This window comes from Somniosus microcephalus, chromosome 11 (assembly GCF_052327205.1).
Source record: "Somniosus microcephalus isolate GS21.2 chromosome 11, FLI_Smic_1.0, whole genome shotgun sequence".
NCBI lineage: Eukaryota > Metazoa > Chordata > Chondrichthyes > Squaliformes > Somniosidae > Somniosus > Somniosus microcephalus.
The window spans coordinates 27,687,684-27,705,187 of record NC_140997.1 but is presented as its reverse complement, the minus strand read 5'-3'; the positions used below and the strand labels follow the sequence as shown (position 1 = coordinate 27,705,187).

The 17,504-nt window shown below is 47.9% G+C and overlaps 1 protein-coding gene across 4 annotated transcripts in view; it reads right to left on the bottom strand.

Moving 5' to 3' along the window:
• The window catches only part of LOC147110430 (kinesin-like protein KIF19), a 196,371-nt gene that overhangs the window by 68,688 nt on the left and 110,179 nt on the right, over positions 1-17,504 (bottom strand). For all 4 annotated transcript variants that reach the window (XM_086000408.1, XM_086000407.1, XM_086000405.1 and 1 more), the window contains exons 12-13: positions 10,480-10,681; positions 1,057-1,327 (exon numbers count right to left, since the gene is read on the bottom strand). In XM_086000408.1, coding sequence (XP_085856534.1) covers positions 1,057-1,327; positions 10,480-10,681 — 473 coding nt within the window. The remainder of the gene's footprint in view (positions 1-1,056; positions 1,328-10,479; positions 10,682-17,504) is intronic.

Below are 17,504 nucleotides of genomic sequence, written 5' to 3'. Positions count from 1 at the left end.
GACACTGGAGTTTATCTAACTGGATAATATAGGGGAATATCATAGTTGTTTTAACATTTTCTATTTAACCAGATATGAGTAAAATTTCATTTGTTTTTTCCCCAGTAATTTTATTCTCTTTGTCCACCTGGCTTGATATTTTATAGGCAAAAAGGTAGGAGGCGCCCAGCCCACTCCCAGGCCACCACTAATGTCCGCTGTAGGTGTCAGGAACCATTTAGACATTTCCCTTTTCCTCCCAGCACCCACTCCACTGGGCACAGCATCTCCATGCTGGCGGATGCTCTGTGGCGGACAATGAAGAACAGCAGGCTCCTAGTATCAAGTTACACCACGTAAGGACAGTGATCCTGCAAATCCATTGGCAGGATAGGCACACCAACGTCAGTGTTCTCGCTCAGGCCAACATCCCCAACATCAAAGCTTTGACCACGCTTGATCAGCTCCGATGGACGGGCCACATCATCCGCATGCCCGATACGAGACTCCCAAAGCAAGCGCTTTACTCGGAGCTCCGACACGGCAAGAGAGCCCCAGGTGGGCAGAGGAAACGTTTCAAGGGCACCCTCAAAGCCTCCTTGAAAAAGTGCAACATCCCCACCGACAGCTGGGAATCCCTGGCCCAAGACCGCACAAAGTGGAGGAGAAGCATCCAGGAAGGCACCGGACACCTCGAGTCCCTTCGCCGGGAGCAAGCGGAAGCCAAGTGCAAACAGTGGAAGGAGCGCACGTCAACCCACCCGCCCCTTCAACCACCGTCTGCCCCACCTGTGACAGAGACTGTAGGTCCCGCATTGGACTCATCAGTCACCTGAGAACTCATTTTTAATGTGGAAGCAAGTCATCCTCGGTTCCAAGGGACTGCCTAAGAAGATGATGATGATGATTGGGGTTTATCTAACTGGAGATACAAGGGTGATGTAGCTCAGATTGGAAAATGAGCGCAGCAGGATTTGAACCTGCCTCCATCCATCCCGGCTCCACTGAGCTGGATATAATGATTGATATACATGATAACATTCTAACTGTCTGACTGATCAGTTGCATTTACTGTACCATCTATCAGCTGCCGCTGCTGCTGAATAATCTCATCACAGAGTGTTCGGTGTTGCTCGTAGCGCTGGATGACAAAGTCTTTCTGTTGCAGTATGTTTTCCTTCCGCAGCGTAGCTGACTGGATCTCTATATTCTCCACCTCCAGCTCGTGAACTTTACAAAGCAAACTCATGATCTCCTGCTGATCCTTGTTACTGATCCACTTTGGCAGCAAGTCCTCCATCTTTGAGACTTTGGCTTTGGTGTCCCCCAACTTCTGTTCCAACTCGCACTAAGAAACAAGAAGGAAAACAAAAACTTTTATTGGCTCGGCTTTATGTTCGGAAATGTGGTTTACGTCCTAAAGCAACAATAAAATTATCAGAAAGTGCATAAATGTATAAACTCCAATGAATTGATCATTGAGCCCACAAGCGCATTTCTGGATGCACCAATATTTCTACATGAGCTCCTTTGAATAGCTTGGCAGTGCAGTCTCTCAGTACTGAAATCTCACAACACAATGGAGGTAAATTTTCACCTTCACCGCCTGGGCGGTAACCTGGCAGAGCAGATTGCTCACCCATTGTAGAACCCACTGAGCCAAAGGCCGTGATTTCCCCAACCTCGGCGGGTCTGCTGCAGCCGGGGTCGGTGGTGGGTTGCGACCCCGCTGCTGATCTTATACTGATTGGGCTTGTTAAGCCCACCCAGCGTGTTTCTCGGCCAATTGAAGGAAGCAGGACTGATGACATCACTTGATGACGCATCATCAGCCGGTTTCCTTAAAGGGACCATGCGCAAATTGATTTTGACAGTTGTGCTGTCAATGTTCTACAGCATTGATGTGCTGTAAACACTGACAGGCACTGCACAGAGGTGAATGGCTGCACCCAGGCTCTCCCATGACTCCCTCCATATGCTTATCAGCACACAGGGAGGTTCTCTTCCCTTTCCATGGGGCTGATCGTGGTGGGATTCTGAGGACCAAGGTGAGAGAGTTTCAAGGACACCGATGCTGATAGAATAGATGGCAGGTGAAGTTGAGATGACAGAAGCGATCGGTCAATGGTGAGATAGGTTGTTCTAATGAGGTGACAGTGGATAGAGAGTTTGCTCCAAACACTTCCAAGCTGCATAAATCTGTCTTCCAAATGCAGTAAGCAACAGCTTCTGACCTTGGAAAGTGAACAGCTATGAAATGGGAGCTTTTATAGACCATTTGCTGCTGTCAAGTTAAGAAATCATCCCATGCTGACACAACTCCCGACCTCCTTACCTGACAACGGGGAAGCCAAGGGCGAACTCTTAAAATCTAAAGGTGAGCTTAAAATAGTTTTTAAGTGCCTGTTAACAAGTTCTCATTTCTCTTTTCTGGAAGGAGGAGAGCATGCCAGAGGATCTCAGAGACGCCGTAACTGTGACCATCTTCAAGAAAGGTGACAAGTCCGATTGTGGTAATTACAGAGGAGTTTCCCTGCTCTCTGCCACAGGGAAAGTCATCGCAAGAATCCTCCTCAATCGCCTTCTCCCAGTGGCTGAAGAGCTCCTCCCAGAGTCGCAATACGATTCCGCGCACCAAGGGGCACAATGGACATGATCTTCACCGCGCGTCAATTACAAGAGAAATGCAGGGAACAGCACCAACCGCTGTCCATGGCCTTCTTTGATCTCACAAAGGCCTTCGACACTGTCAACCATGAGGGATTATGGAGTGTCCTCCTCAAATTCGGCTGCCCTCAAAAGTTTGTCACCATCCTCTGCCTGCTTCACGATGACATGCAAGCCGTGATCCTGACCAACTGTTCCACCATAGACCCAATTCACGTATGGACCGGGGTCAAGCAAGGCTGTGTCATCGCACCAACACTCTTCTCGATCTTCATTGCTGCAATGCTCCATCTCACTCTCAATAAGCTCCCCGCTGGAGTGGAGCTAATTTACAGAACAAACGGGAAACTGTTCAACCTCCGTCACCTCCAGTCCAGATCCAAGGTCGTACCATCCTCTGTCGTCGAGTTACAGTATGCAGATGACGCTTCCATCTGCGCTCACTTGGAGGCCGAACTCCAAACCATTGTCAACACCTTCACTGAAGCGTATGAGAGCATGGGCCTTACACTAAACATCCATAAGACAAAGGTCCTCTACCAACCTGCCCCTGCCACACAGTACTGCCCCCCGATTATCAAAACCCACAACAAGGCCTTGGACAACGTGGACCACTTTCCATACCTCGGGAGCCTACTGTCAATAAGGGCAGACGTTGATGACGAAGTCCAACACTGCCTTCAGTGTGCCAGTGCAGCCTTCGGTCGCCTGAGGAAGAGTGTGTTTGAAGACCAGGACCTCAAATCCGGCACTAAGCTCATGCTCGACAGAGCAGCAGTGATACCCGCCCTGCTGTATGCCTCAGAGACATGGACCATGTACAGCAGTCACCTCAAAGCACTGGAGAGGTACCACCAATGCTGCCTCCGCAAGATCCGACAAATCCATTGGCAGGATAGGCGCACCAACGTCAGTGTTCTCGCTCAGGCCAACATCCCCAGCATCGAAGCTTTGACCACGCTTGATCAGCTCCGATGGACGGGTCACATCGTCTGCATGCCCGATACGAGACTCCCAAAACAAGCGCTCTACTCGGAACTCCGACACGGCAAGAGAGCCCCAGGTGGGCAGAGGAAACGCTTCAAGGGCACCCTCAAAGCCTCCTTGTAAAAAGTGCAACATCCTCACCGACACCTGGGAATCCCTGGCCTAAGACCGCACAAAGTGGAGGAGAAGCATCCGGGAAGGCGCCGAACACCTCGAGTCTCTTCGTCGGGAGCAAGCGGAAGCCAAGCGCAAGCAACGCAAGGAGTGCACATCAACCCAAGCACCCCACCCACCCGCCCCTTCAACCACCATCTGCCCCACCTGTGACAGAGACTGTAGGTCCCGCATTGGACTCATCAGTCACCTGAGAACTCATTTTTAATGTGGAAGCAAGTCATCCTCGGTTCTGAGGGACTGCCTAAGAAGAGTCATCATCATCTAAATTGCCTCCCCCGCCGCTTGGTGTCAGGTCTGTTCAACGCGGACAGACCCGACATCTGGCAAACTAGCGTGGCGGCGGTTTGACAGCAGGTTCCCTACCCACTGTCAAAAGAATGTTTCCCACCTGACCCACCACCAAACACGCCCACTGACCTCCTAAAAAATCCCCCCCGCAGTGTCAGAAGGTTAGGGTTCAAGCTCCACTCCTGAGACTTGCGCACCTAATCTAGGCTGGCCCTTCTGTGCTGCACTGTCAGAGGTTCCATCTTTCGGATGAGACGTTAAACCAAGGCCCCCATCCGCCCCCCCAGTTAGACTTAAAAGATCCTATGCCACTAGTCGAAGAAGAGCAGGGGTGTTCTCCTGGTGTCCGAGCCAACATTTATCTCTCAACCAACAGCTAAAACAGATTGAAAAACAGAAAATACTGGAAACACTCAGCAGATCAGACAGCATCTGTGCAGAAGGTGCCTACAACAGAATCTGCAGTGTACAGCGTGTTTCCATATCAGAAGATTGCACTATGCAGTCATGATTGGGAAACCTAAGGCTGATTTTAGCAAAAAAAAGTAAAAATGAGCATAATATGTTTTATACTCAGGAATGATTTTTCACTATAGCTAGCAAACAGAGGACACTATAGCCCTCAGACTCTTTGTGGTTCCTAATACAAGGCTCTTTTATGAGCCTCAGCCTATTGGTATTTTGACCTCCTAAACACTTCCCTTACATAAGGTGGTGCTGGCAGAATAGAAACATAGAAGATAGGAGCAGGAGTAGGCCATTCGGCCCCTCGAGCCTGCTCCACCATTTAATGAGATCATGGCTGATCATCCAAATTCAGTACTCTGTCCCTGCCTTCTCCCCATATCCCTTGATCCCTTTAGCCTTAAGAAATATATCCAACTCCTTCTTGAATATATTTAATGAATTGGCCTCCACTGCCTTCTGTGGCAGAGAATTCCACAGGTTCACCACTCTCTGAGTGAAGAAATTCCTCCTCATCTCAGTCCTAAATGGCCTACCCTTTATCCTTAGACTGTGACCCCTGGTTCTGGACTCCCCTGCCATCGGGAACATCCTTCCAGCATCTAGTCTGTCCAGGCCTGACAGAATTTTATAGGTTTCGATGAGATCCCCTCTCAATCTTCTAAACTCCAGCGAGTACAAGCCCAATCGACCCAATCTCTCCTCATACGTCATTCCTGCCATCCCAGGTATCAGTCTGGTGAATCTTCGCTGCACTCCCTCCATGGCAAGAACATCCTTGCTCAGATAAGGCAACCAAAACTGCACACAATACTCAAGGTGCGGTGGTGGTTCAGGGATAATGCTCTGTTTTCTATATTAGTACAACTACCAGCTCCTTTCTTCACTCTCATTGTCAGCTCTTCTCTGTGCCTGCCTCAGGGCTGTAGCCAGCACCAGCTGCGAACTGGTGCACTTTTTACCCCCTGGGGGAGGCTCCTGACGCAACGGCTGAGTTGCTGTCCCCTGGGATCCATTGCTGCATTCTTTAATGACCAGCTTACTGCCAGTCCCAAATACAGCCTGTACCTGATCGCTGCCGCTTCACTCCAGGAGGCGATTCTGTGCCGTAGCCTGCAAGTGGGAATTTTCGGGTCCTGTGAAATTCCCACCCACAACACAGAGTGAAGTAGCAGTGTCAGATGCTGCTGGGAATGCAGTGACAAGATCATCAAGGAGCTAGGGTGCCTCTGTGAACTGGGTGGTGAGCAGTACCTCTGAGAAATATATGGCCTGGAGAGTGGGGTGGGATTCGTGCTCTGTGAACTGGGTGGGGGAGGCTAAAGGGCAAAAAGCTCTTTGTGAACTGGATTGTTAGAGGTCGAGGGCTCACCTGAGGCTATTATGTTTCAGGACCTTGGGGTTTAATCTCTTGTGGAAGGATACTGGTTAAAGGGGGTCACCATTGACCAGCCACATAAATACTGTGGGAACAAGAGCAGGTCAGAGGCTGAGTATTCTGCAGCGAGTGTCTCACCTCCTGACACCATCTACAAGGCACAAGTCAGGAGTGTGATGGAATACTCTCCACTTGCCTGGATGAGTGCAGCTCCAACAACACTCAAGAAGCTCGACACCATCCAGGACAAAGCAGCCCGCTTGATTGGCACCCCATCCACCACCTTAAACATTCACTCCCTCCACCACCGGCGCACCGTGGCTGCAGTGTGTACCATCTACAAGATGCACTGCAGCAATTCGCCAAGACTTCTTCGGCAGCGCCTCCCAAACCCGCGACCTCTTCCACCTAGAAAGACAAGGGCAGCAGGCGCATGGGAACACCACCACCTCCAAGTTCCCCTCCAAGTCACACATCATCCTGACTTGGAAGTATAGCACCATTCCTTCATTGTCGCTGGGTCAAAATCCTGGAACTCCCTCCCTAACAGCACTATGGGAGTACCTTCACCACACAGACTGCAGTTGTTCAAGAAGGGGGCTCACCACCACCTTCTCAAGGGCAATTAGGGATGGGCAATAAATGCTGGCCTTGCCAGTGACGCCCACATCCCATGAACGAATAAAAAACCAAAGAATTACAAAAGCAAAATATTGCGGATGCTGGAAATCTGAAAAAAAAACAGAAAATGCTGGAAATACTCAGCAGGTCAGGCAGCAACTGTGGAGAGAGAAACAGAGTTAACGTTTCACAAACATTAACTCTGTTTCTCGCTCCACAGTTGCTGCCTGATCTGCTGAGTATTTCCAGCATTTTCTGTTTTTATGACATAGAATGACCTTGTGCCCGATTTTAATGCATTTGAACTGTTCAACTTTGAAAGGAGGTGAGTAGGAGGGGTATACCGGTATACAAGATACTAAGTGGAATAGAAGATTCTATTCACTATTCCAAGTTAATTTCTTCTGATCTCACAAGTTAAATCACGACTGCAGGACAGATTTAAATACAAACTGGTAAAAGGCAAGTCTCAGAACTGATGTTTGAAAGTCCCACTTCACAAAAAGAGTGATTAATACCTGGAATATTCCCTGATTATAATCGTTCAACCTTTGGTGGCTGTGCCTTCTGTTGCCTGGGCCCTAAGCTCTGGAATTCCCTGCCTAAACCTCTCCGCCTCGCTACCTCTCTTTCCTCCTTTAAGATGCTCCTTAAAACCTACCTCTTTGACCAAGCTTTTGGTCACCTGCCCTAATTTCTTCTTATCTGGCTCGGTGTCAAACATTTTTGTCTTATAATACTCCTGTGAAGCGCCTTGGGATGTTTTACTACGTTAAAGGTGCTATATCAATAAAAGTTGTTGTTGTTGTTGTAAGGGTTGAGGAGGCAAAAACTCGGAGTCATTCAAGAGGCAGTTAGATATGGCTAATGTGGTGCCCATATTCAAAAAGGGTGACAAAACAGACAGAGATAAATACAGGACCATTAATCATCCTTCAATTCCATGTAGAATAGTGGAATTGATTATCAGGAGTAAACTTGTACAACAACCTTGTAAACAGAAAACAGCACAGCTTTAGAAGGGGAAGATCATTTTTGACTAGATTGGCTGAAGGGGAAGTGCAATGAGATCTGGGTGTCCTTGTGCACCAGTCGCTGAAGGTAAGCATGCAGGTGCAGCAGGCAGTTAAGAAGGCAAATGGTATGTTGGCCTTCGGAGCGAGAGGGTTTGAGTACAGGAACAAGGATGCCTTGCTGCAGTTGTACAGGGCCTTGGTGAGACCACATCTTGAGTATTGTGTGCAGTTTTGGTTGCCTTATCTGAGGAAGGATGTTCTTGCCATGGAAGGAGTTCAGCGAAGATTCACCAGGCTGATACCTGGGATGGCAGGAATGACGTATGAGGAGAGATTGGGTCGATTGGGCTTATACTCGCTGGAGTTTAGAAGAATGAGAGGGGATTTCATTGAAACTTATAAAATTCTGACAGGACTGGACAGACTAGATGCAGGAAGGATGTTCCCGATGGCGGGGGAGTCCAGAACCAGGGGTCACAGTCTAAGGATAAGGGGTAAGCCATTTAGGACAGAAATGAGGAGGAATTTCTTCACCCAGAGAGTGGTGAACCTGTGGAATTTTCTACCACAGAAGGCAGTAGAGGCCAATTCATTAAATATATTCAAGAAGGAGTTGGATATATTTCTTAAGGTTAAAGGGATCAAGGGGTATGGGGAGGAAGCAGGGACAGGGTACTGAATTTGGATGATCAGCCATGATTGCATTGAATGGCGGAGCAGGCTCGAGGGGCCGAATGGCCTACTCCTGCTCCTATCTTCTATGTTTCTATGACTAACCTCCTGATTTCTGTGGATTGTGGTAAACCTTACAACATAGAGTCATAGAATTTAACAACACAGAAGTAGGCCACTTGGCCCGTTTTGCCTGAGCTGGCTCTTTGAAAGAACTGTCGAATTTAGTCCCACACCCCAGTTTTTTCACCATAGCCCTACAAATTAGTCCAACTGCCTTTTGAACATTCCTATGGAATCTGCCTCCACCACCCTTTCAGGTAGTGCATTCCAGATCTTAACACACCTGTGTGTGAAAATATTTCTCCTCATTTCCCCACTAGTTCTTTTGCCAATTATTTTAAATCTTTGACCTTTGGTTACCGACCCACTTGCCAAAGTAAATAGTTTCTCCCTAATTGCTCGATCAAAACCCCTCATTATTTTAAATACCTCTATTAGGTCTTCCCTTAACCCTCTCTGCTCCAAGGAGAACAATCCCAGCTTCTCCAATCTCTCCAAATAACTGAAGTCCCTCATCCCTGGTGTCATCCTGGTAAATCTCCTCTGTACCCTCTCCAAGGCCGTGACATCCTTCCTAAAGTGTGGTGCCCAGAATTGTATGCAGTACTCCAGCTGAGGCCTAACCAGTGATTTGTAAAGGTTTAGCATGACTGCCGTGTTTTTGTATTCAATGACCCTATTTACAAAGCCAAGTATCCCATATGCTGTCTTAACTGCCTTACCAACTTGTCCTGCCACCATCAAGGATTTGTGAATAAGCATCCCCAGATCCCTCTGCTCTTGCACCACCCACCAGATAGAACCATTTAGGTTATACTGCCTCTTTATGTTGTTTTTCCCAAACTGCATCACTTCACAATTATCTGCATTAAATTGTATCTGCCATGTGTCTGCCCGTTTCACCAGTCGGTCTATGTTCTCCTGAATTCAGCTACCATCCTGCTCACCATTTACTGCATTGCCAAGTTTTGTATCATCCGCAAACTTCAAAATTGTACTCCATATACCCAAGTCCAGGTCATTTATATATAAGAAAAGCAATGGTTCTAATATCGATCTCTGGGAGACCCCACTGCCTACTTCTCTCCAGTCAGAAAAACATCCGTTCACCACTACTCTGCCTCCTAACCCTTAGCCAATTACATACCCAAGTTATCACTGTCCCTTTAATACCATATGATTCTATTTTCTGAATAAGTCGCTTATGTTGTATCTAGACTTCCAAAGGGCATTTGTTAAAGTTTCACATGAAAGGTTACTTGTTAAGCTCAAAGCTGTGGGGGGTGCAGGTAAAACTTGGGAATGGATCAGAAATTAGCTGAGGAGTAGAAAACAACGGGTGCTTGTGACAGGAGTCATGTTGGGCCAGGAGGAGGACTGATTGAGGTGCTCCATGGATGAGTGTTGGGACCACTGCTACTTCTAATTTAAATGAATAACAACAGTGACTACACTTCAAATGTACTTCATTGGCTGTAAAGTGCTTTGGGACATCCTGAGGTTGTGAAAGGCGCTATAGAAATGCAAGCCTTTCTTTTCAATGCAAATTGGTCAAATTTTGAGGTGATACCAAACCAGGAGGGGCAGTGGAATTGGAGGAGGCAGCTCAGAGGTGACAGAATGAACTAAACACAATGATGTGTACGAGCAGACAAATGGCAGGTGACATTTAATGCAGACAAATGTGAAGTATTGCACAAAGGAAAGAAAAATAGGGTAAACGTCTGTCCTCTGCTCAGCGCTCTCCCACGGTGGCATGGCTGGTATTAGGATCAAACTAGTTTCCAATCATTCTACAATGCCAGCATCCATTTAAGACCTAAACTGAATGAATACTTTGCCATAATGGCGAGTGGTTTTTCAAGATAACCGCCGTTCTTTAAGCTTACGGACTGCAGTAGTGTTTCAAGCCCAAACCCCCAAAATCATTCAAAGTTCAATTTGTTGTCTTAACTATGACATAAACGGAACCATTTTCTGTGTACATGCATCATCTGCTTTCATGACCAGAAATAATTAATATTAATCTTTTAAAGATATGAAAACAGGAGGAACCCCCCCCACAACATATCTTTGAACATTCAAAGGTTAAAGGTCACTTTTCCCATTACCCCAACTTACTTAGCTACTATTACATGAGGATCCGCAGTACTTTTCCCTCATTACCTTGAGGGCGGCAGTTTTTCTTTGTTCAGTTAGGAGCATGTCGATTTCCTCCCGTGCCACAGAAACCTCCAGTGGTTCCGTCGTATCCAACTCATCCGCTGTTCCAACTTCCCTCTCCTCGCCCTCTTGCTCTTTATCAGCTTTCTCGCTCCATTTCTCTTCCCACCACTTCCGAGCACGTTTTGCTTTCTCCCTTTCCCAACTGAAGAAAACACACACAGTCTCAGCAAAATCGATCAGCTTCCGCTAAAGACTTTGCAGTAGAAATAAAGTACCCGAGAAGCAGGTCACATTAAAGAGACAACATACCAGTCACTAATCAATGCAGCCTGGATGGTAAAACAAAACCAATCGATTACACTTAAAAAAATATATATTCCAGTCCTCGCTCTGCTCTGCATCAATTTGGTTCATTATACTGCAGAATTCAGCTACCATCATTTAACTCCAATTATAGCACTTAATGAATATTCAACAGTATTTGAAATTGTATTAGGTGAATGCCTATCAGCAACACCTGTCCTGTGCAAATATAAGAACATAAGAAATAGGAGCAGGAGTAGGCCATTTGCCCCTCGAGCCTGCTCCGCCATTCAATAAGATCATGGCTGATCTTCTACCTCATCTCCACTTTCCTGCACTATCCCCATATCCCTTGATTCCCTTAATATTCAAAAATCTATCGCTCTCTGTCTTGAATATACTCAATGACGGAGCCTCCACAGCCCTCTGGGGTAGAGAATTCCAAAGATTCACCACCCTCTGAGTGAAGAAATTTCTCCTCATCTCAGTCCTAAATGGCCGACCCCTTATTCTGAGACTGTGAACCCTGGTTCTAGACTCCCCAGCCAGGGGAAACACCCTGCATCACCCCTATCAAGCCCTGCAAGAATTTTGTATGTTTCAATGAGATCACCTCTCATTCTTCTAAACTCCAGAGAATATAGACCTAGTCTCCTCAATCTCTCCTCATAGGACAATCCCCCCATCCCAGGAACCAGTCTGGTGAACCTTCATTGCACTCCCTCTATGGCAAGTATATCCTTCCTTAGGTAAGGAGACCAAAACTGTACACAATACTCCAGGTGTGGTCTCACCAGGGCCCTATGTACCAGGTAAGACCTGGGTGACTGGTCAACCTGTGGCAATACTCTAAATATCCATCATACCACTAAAAAAAAATGATTACATAATAATTATAAAGTGGTTCCACAATCTGTTAAGACTGCTGCTGGTGCTCTGAATTCACCTGCTTACATTGCAGGGCAGGCGTTGAGCACCAACTGCTCCACTGAATAAACTAAACAACTTGCGTGTAAGATCACAGAGGAACAGGAGTCGGCCATTCAGCCCCTCGGGCCTGTTCTGCCATTCAATTAGATCATGGCTGATCTGTATCTTACCTTCATTAACCCGCCTTGGTTTCATATCCCTTAATACCCTTGCCCAACAAAAATCTATCCATCTCAATTTTGAAATTTTCAATTGGCCTAGCCTCAACAATTTTTTTTGTGGGGAGGAGGGTTCTAGATTTCCACTACCCTTTGTGTGAAGAAGTGCTTCCTGACATCACCCCTGAATGGCCTGGCTCTAATCACATATCGGCAGTGTTTAAAGTCACAATTGTGCTTTTGAAACAACTGTTGGAAAAGCACAACCATGTCAGATGAAGGTCTGCCTATACCAATAATGTAAAAAATACATTTCTGGCCTGTCGAGTGAGCAGTGCTTTGCCTGCAGATTCCCCATGGAAACCTAACTGTTGAGGTGGGTCTCCGTGCTCCAGAGGCATGCACGTTGCCTCATTTACATTACAATGGCAGAACTGCCTCAGTCAACTAATATGCAACGCTTTAAAAGTAAACCAGCTAATGCCAGAAGCACCAAAATGTTCCTTCACATGGCGTGGTTGAGGCAGAGGCCATGTCATCTGTGCTGCCTCTCCCTCTAACTTAACCTCACTGTATGTATTTAACTTACTTATATATGTATAACCTACCTGTTGGGGCCGTTGCCCCTTTAACTTACCTTTTAGGGCCATTGCCCCTTTAAGACGCGCCTTAGCGTGCTGACGTCACGTCACGTACAACGTAGCGTGCTGACATCACGGCACGTACGACGTGACGTGCGTGAGGCGGCTGCCGGCCCGACTCGGCCTTCCAGAAAGGCTGCCGGCACAGCCCGGCCTAGCGTCTTCGGCCGCATCTACCAGCCGCCGGGAGCGACGCGATCTTCCGCTCCCGCGGCAAGCATCAGCTCAGCCTGGCCTCCCGCTCCCGACTTCGGCCTCCACGGCCAGAAACGCGACCACGCGCATCACGTGACGCCCCAAGCGCGGACAACGCTACCGAGCGTGATGAGGTCATCACGCTCCCCACAGGACTGCTACGTAGTCCTCGTGGAGTCCTCGCTGGGACACAGACCTACACCACGGTGCTCCTACAGCAGCACAGGCTCCGGGCAGTTGTATTGTCCCCATGCTTGAGTCTTGGAAATTGTTTGTCTGTGAGTATTCTAGAATGCTATAGATGATTAATGTGCACTGTATGTTGTAGAAAATGTTTAGTTGTAACTTTTCTCTGTCTAGCTGATTAACTAGTAGCTGTATTTTCATACACTATGTACAGGGCTAATTTAAAGAGAATGCCTCCCAGTTTACTGAATGTACTGTGTTGCTCAGGCGTACCTAAATCTGTGTATACATATCAGTTATGCGCTTGTATACTAATGTGTGCTTCCATTTCTGTGTTGTATTTCAGTTTTACAATTAGAATCGTTCAGTAAAGCGTTACAAGAAAAGTCAAGCCTTGTGATTTTATTGGAAGATATCGAGTTGTTCGCTATCTGTCTAGCTCTGCATAGAAGCGCGTAGCGAGGGCAGAACAGTAAAAAGACAACAGCACAGCGGGCTCAAGCGCAGGAAGATACCACTCAGCTACCATGAGTCTACGCTCAGGAAAACAATATACCCTAGAGGACGTCGACCAGTCAAGCGAGAAGCATGAGCCTCTCCTAGCAAACGATGCCAAGTCACAGCCCTCTAAAGTATCCCCTAGGTCATCTCGGCGGTCCAGCAGACCGTCGTCATCGACAGCTTCTGCAGCCGCCAAAGCACGTGCCAAGGCAAAAGCTGCCCAGGCTCAATTGTCCTTCGTTGAAAAAGAAGCTGACCTTATGAAGCAGAGAGCCGACCTCGAAGCTAGTATGATGAAGCAGAAAGCTGACCTTATGAAGCAGAGAGCCGACCTTGACGCTAGTGTGATGAAGCAGAGAGCTGACCTCGACGCTAGTGTGATGAAGCAGACAGCACAGTCCTCTAAAGTATCCACTAGATCATCTCGGCAGTCCAGCAGACCGTCGTCATCGACAGCTTCTGCAGCCGCCAAAGCACGTGCCAAGGCAAAAGCTGCCCAGGCTCAATTGGCCCTTGCTGAAAAAGAAGCTAGGGTTATGAAGCAGAGAGCTGACCTCGCTGCCAGTCTCCACATTCTCCAAAGCCAGAGAGCTGCCGCTAAAGCTAAAGCTAAAGCCGCAGCTTATGAAGAAGGTGAGGAGAACGAAGGCGGGGAGCCCAGCCAGGAAACATATGTTCTGGGACAGCCCCTCAGTCCAGTGCAACGTACAAGTGAGTGTGTCCAACAACACTCCAAATTGTTCTCCAAGGAAACATCCAACTATCTCAACGCAGAACCAGCTACTCAACACAGTAGCAAACAGCCTGTTTTTGGAGACACTGAGCTTAAAGGAGAAGAAACAAGCAAGACTTACCTACAGAGACCTCCACAGCACTCGGCCAATCCAGCCAAGCAGTCCTCACCCGAGCCACAGGGTACACAGGACCTCGCTGGGTGCCTTATCCGCCGAGAGTTGTTGAGTTCGGGCCTTCTGGAGTTAGATGGCCGTCCTGAAAGTTGTTGGTCATGGAAAGAGCCCAACCTGAGACTACACAAGGTAGCATCGAACAGTGGACAGGTGATGGAAGCCTTCCCTGCAGAGGACCGTGCCAAGGATCTGAAGGATTTGCACCTTGGAGTGGATCCTCCCCCCCTTCAACGGAGCCTGGGGCTCTCCTGGAACCTGGAAACAGACAGCGTCACATTCCTGGTGTCCCGTGAAGAAAGGCCATTCACACGGAGAGACATCCTGTCCACAGTCAACAGTTTGTACGACCCTTTGGGGTTCGTAGCTCCCATAACAATGCAAGGAAAAGCATTAGTACGGGAACTCTCATCGGATCAGAGTGAGTGGGATGCTCCACTCCTCCCAGAAAAAGAAGCAAAATGGAACCTACAGTTGATCAGAGACAAGATTGACATCGATGTGGGCGCCGTCAAGTTCTTCACGGACAGCAAGATTGTACTTGGTTACATCCACAACTCCACAAGAAGGTTTTACGTGTATGTTCCCAACCGGGTGACTCGTATCAGACGATCCACTCACCCTGACCAGTGGTGCTATGTCTCCACAGACCTGAACCCTGCAGACCATGCTACCAGGTCTATACCAGCAGCACACCTACAGCAAAGCAGTTGGTTCTCGGGCCCCTCTTTCCTGTCTAATGTCAACACAGAGGAGACTCCTGAGTCCAATCCCTTCACCCTTGTGGAGCCTGAAGCTGATACTGAGATTCGGCCTGAAGTTACGACCCTGGTCACCAAAGCCTCAGAATCTCAGTTGGGCTCACAAAGCTTCGAGCGATTCTCAAGCTGGAGAACACTCTGCCGAACCACAGCCCGACTCATTCATGTAGCAGCATCCTTCAAGGGGAATTCGGACAACATAGAACGCAAAGGATGGAAATGTTCTAAAGAAGTATCCAGCACAAGTGAGCCTTCACAAGCCAAAGGTGTGATCATTCGCTCTGTCCAGCATGATGTCTTCAAGGAGGAATTCAAATGCCTTGAAGAGGGACGGACATTCCCCAAGCAAAGAGGAGAGTATTTGTCCACCCTACAGAGCCGTAGGAAATGGACAGAAGACAAGCCAAACGTCAAAGTGAGAGACGTTGTCTTGCTGAAAGACAGCCAAGCAACCAGTGGGCCTGGTTGTCAAAACTCTGCCGACCAGGGACAAGAGGGTCCGCAAGGTGGAGGTGAAGATTGTCAAGGAGGGGCCTATCAAAGTGTTTCTGAGGCCAGTCTCAGAGATCCTCCTTTCTGAAGTAACCTAGAGAACGGACTCTGAGTATGTTGCAGCCAAAGGACGTTTTCTTCAGGTTTATTGTGTATCTGTAGTGGTACAATGGAATTGTACCAAGCGGGGAGTGTGCTGCCTCTCCCTCTAACTTAACCTCACTGTATGTATTTAACTTACTTATATATGTATAACCTACCTGTTGGGGCCGTTGCCCCTTTAACTTACCTTTTAGGGCCATTGCCCCTTTAAGACGCGCCTTAGCGTGCTGACGTCACGTCACGTACAACGTAGCGTGCTGACATCACGGCACGTACGACGTGACGTGCGTGAGGCGGCTGCCGGCCCGACTCGGCCTTCCAGAAAGGCTGCCGGCACAGCCCGGCCTAGCGTCTTCGGCCGCATCTACCAGCCGCCGGGAGCGACGCGATCTTCCGCTCCCGCGGCAAGCATCGGCTCAGCCTGGCCTCCCGCTCCCGACTTCGGCCTCCACGGCCAGAAACGCGACCACGCGCATCACGTGACGCCCCAAGCGCGGACAACGCTACCGAGCGTGATGAGGTCATCACGCTCCCCACAGGACTGCTACGTAGTCCTCGTGGAGTCCTCGCTGGGACACAGACCTACACCACGGTGCTCCTACAGCAGCACAGGCTCCGGGCAGTTGTATTGTCCCCATGCTTGAGTCTTGGAAATTGTTTGTCTGTGAGTATTCTAGAATGCTATAGATGATTAATGTGCACTGTATGTTGTAGAAAATGTTTAGTTGTAACTTTTCTCTGTCTAGCTGATTAACTAGTAGCTGTATTTTCATACACTATGTACAGGGCTAATTTAAAGAGAATGCCTCCCAGTTTACTGAATGTACTGTGTTGCTCAGGCGTACCTAAATCTGTGTATACATATCAGTTATGCGCTTGTATACTAATGTGTGCTTCCATTTCTGTGTTGTATTTCAGTTTTACAATTAGAATCGTTCAGTAAAGCGTTACAAGAAAAGTCAAGCCTTGTGATTTTATTGGAAGATATCGAGTTGTTCGCTATCTGTCTAGCTCTGCATAGAAGCGCGTAGCGAGGGCAGAACATCATCTTTTAAGGGAAGACTGGGTCAGTATTTGAAGCAGAGGTAGATACAGGGCTATGGCAAGAGCAAAGCTAGCATAGAGCCAGCACTGCCATTATGAAACTGTAAGCTTATTATACTGTAAGCTTCAATAATTCTATAAATGAGGGATTGCTCATTCTTCTCCCCCAACCCCCATTCTCAAGCTAAGCAAAATTCATAAGAACATAAGAAGTAGGAACAGGAGTAGGCCATATGGCCCCTCGGGCCTGCTCCGCCATTCAATAGGATCATGGCTGATCCGAATCTAGACTCACGTCCACTTCCCTGCCCTCTCCCCGTAACCCCTAATTCCCTTATCTGCTAGGAAACAGTCTATCTCCATTTTAAATTTATTTAATGTTGCAGCTTCCGCAGCTCTCTGGGGTAGCAAATTCCATAGATTTACTACCCTCTGAGTGAAGAAGTTACTCCTCATCTCAGTTTTGAAAGGGCAGCCCCTTATTCTTAACTTATGCCCCCTAGTTCTAGTCTCACCCATCAGTGGAAACATCCTCCCTGCATCCACCCGATCAAGCCCCCTCACAATCTTATATGTTTCGATAAGATCGCCTCTCATTCTTCTGAACTCCAATGAGTAGAGTCCCAACCTACTCAACCTTTCCTCTTACGTCAACCCCCTCATCTCCGGAATCAACCGAGTGAACCTTCTCTGAACCGCCTCGAGAGCAAGTATATCTTTTCTTAAATATGGAAACCAAAACTGCACGCAGTATTCCAGGTGTGGCCTCACCAATACCCTGTATAACTGCAGCAAGACTTCCCTGTT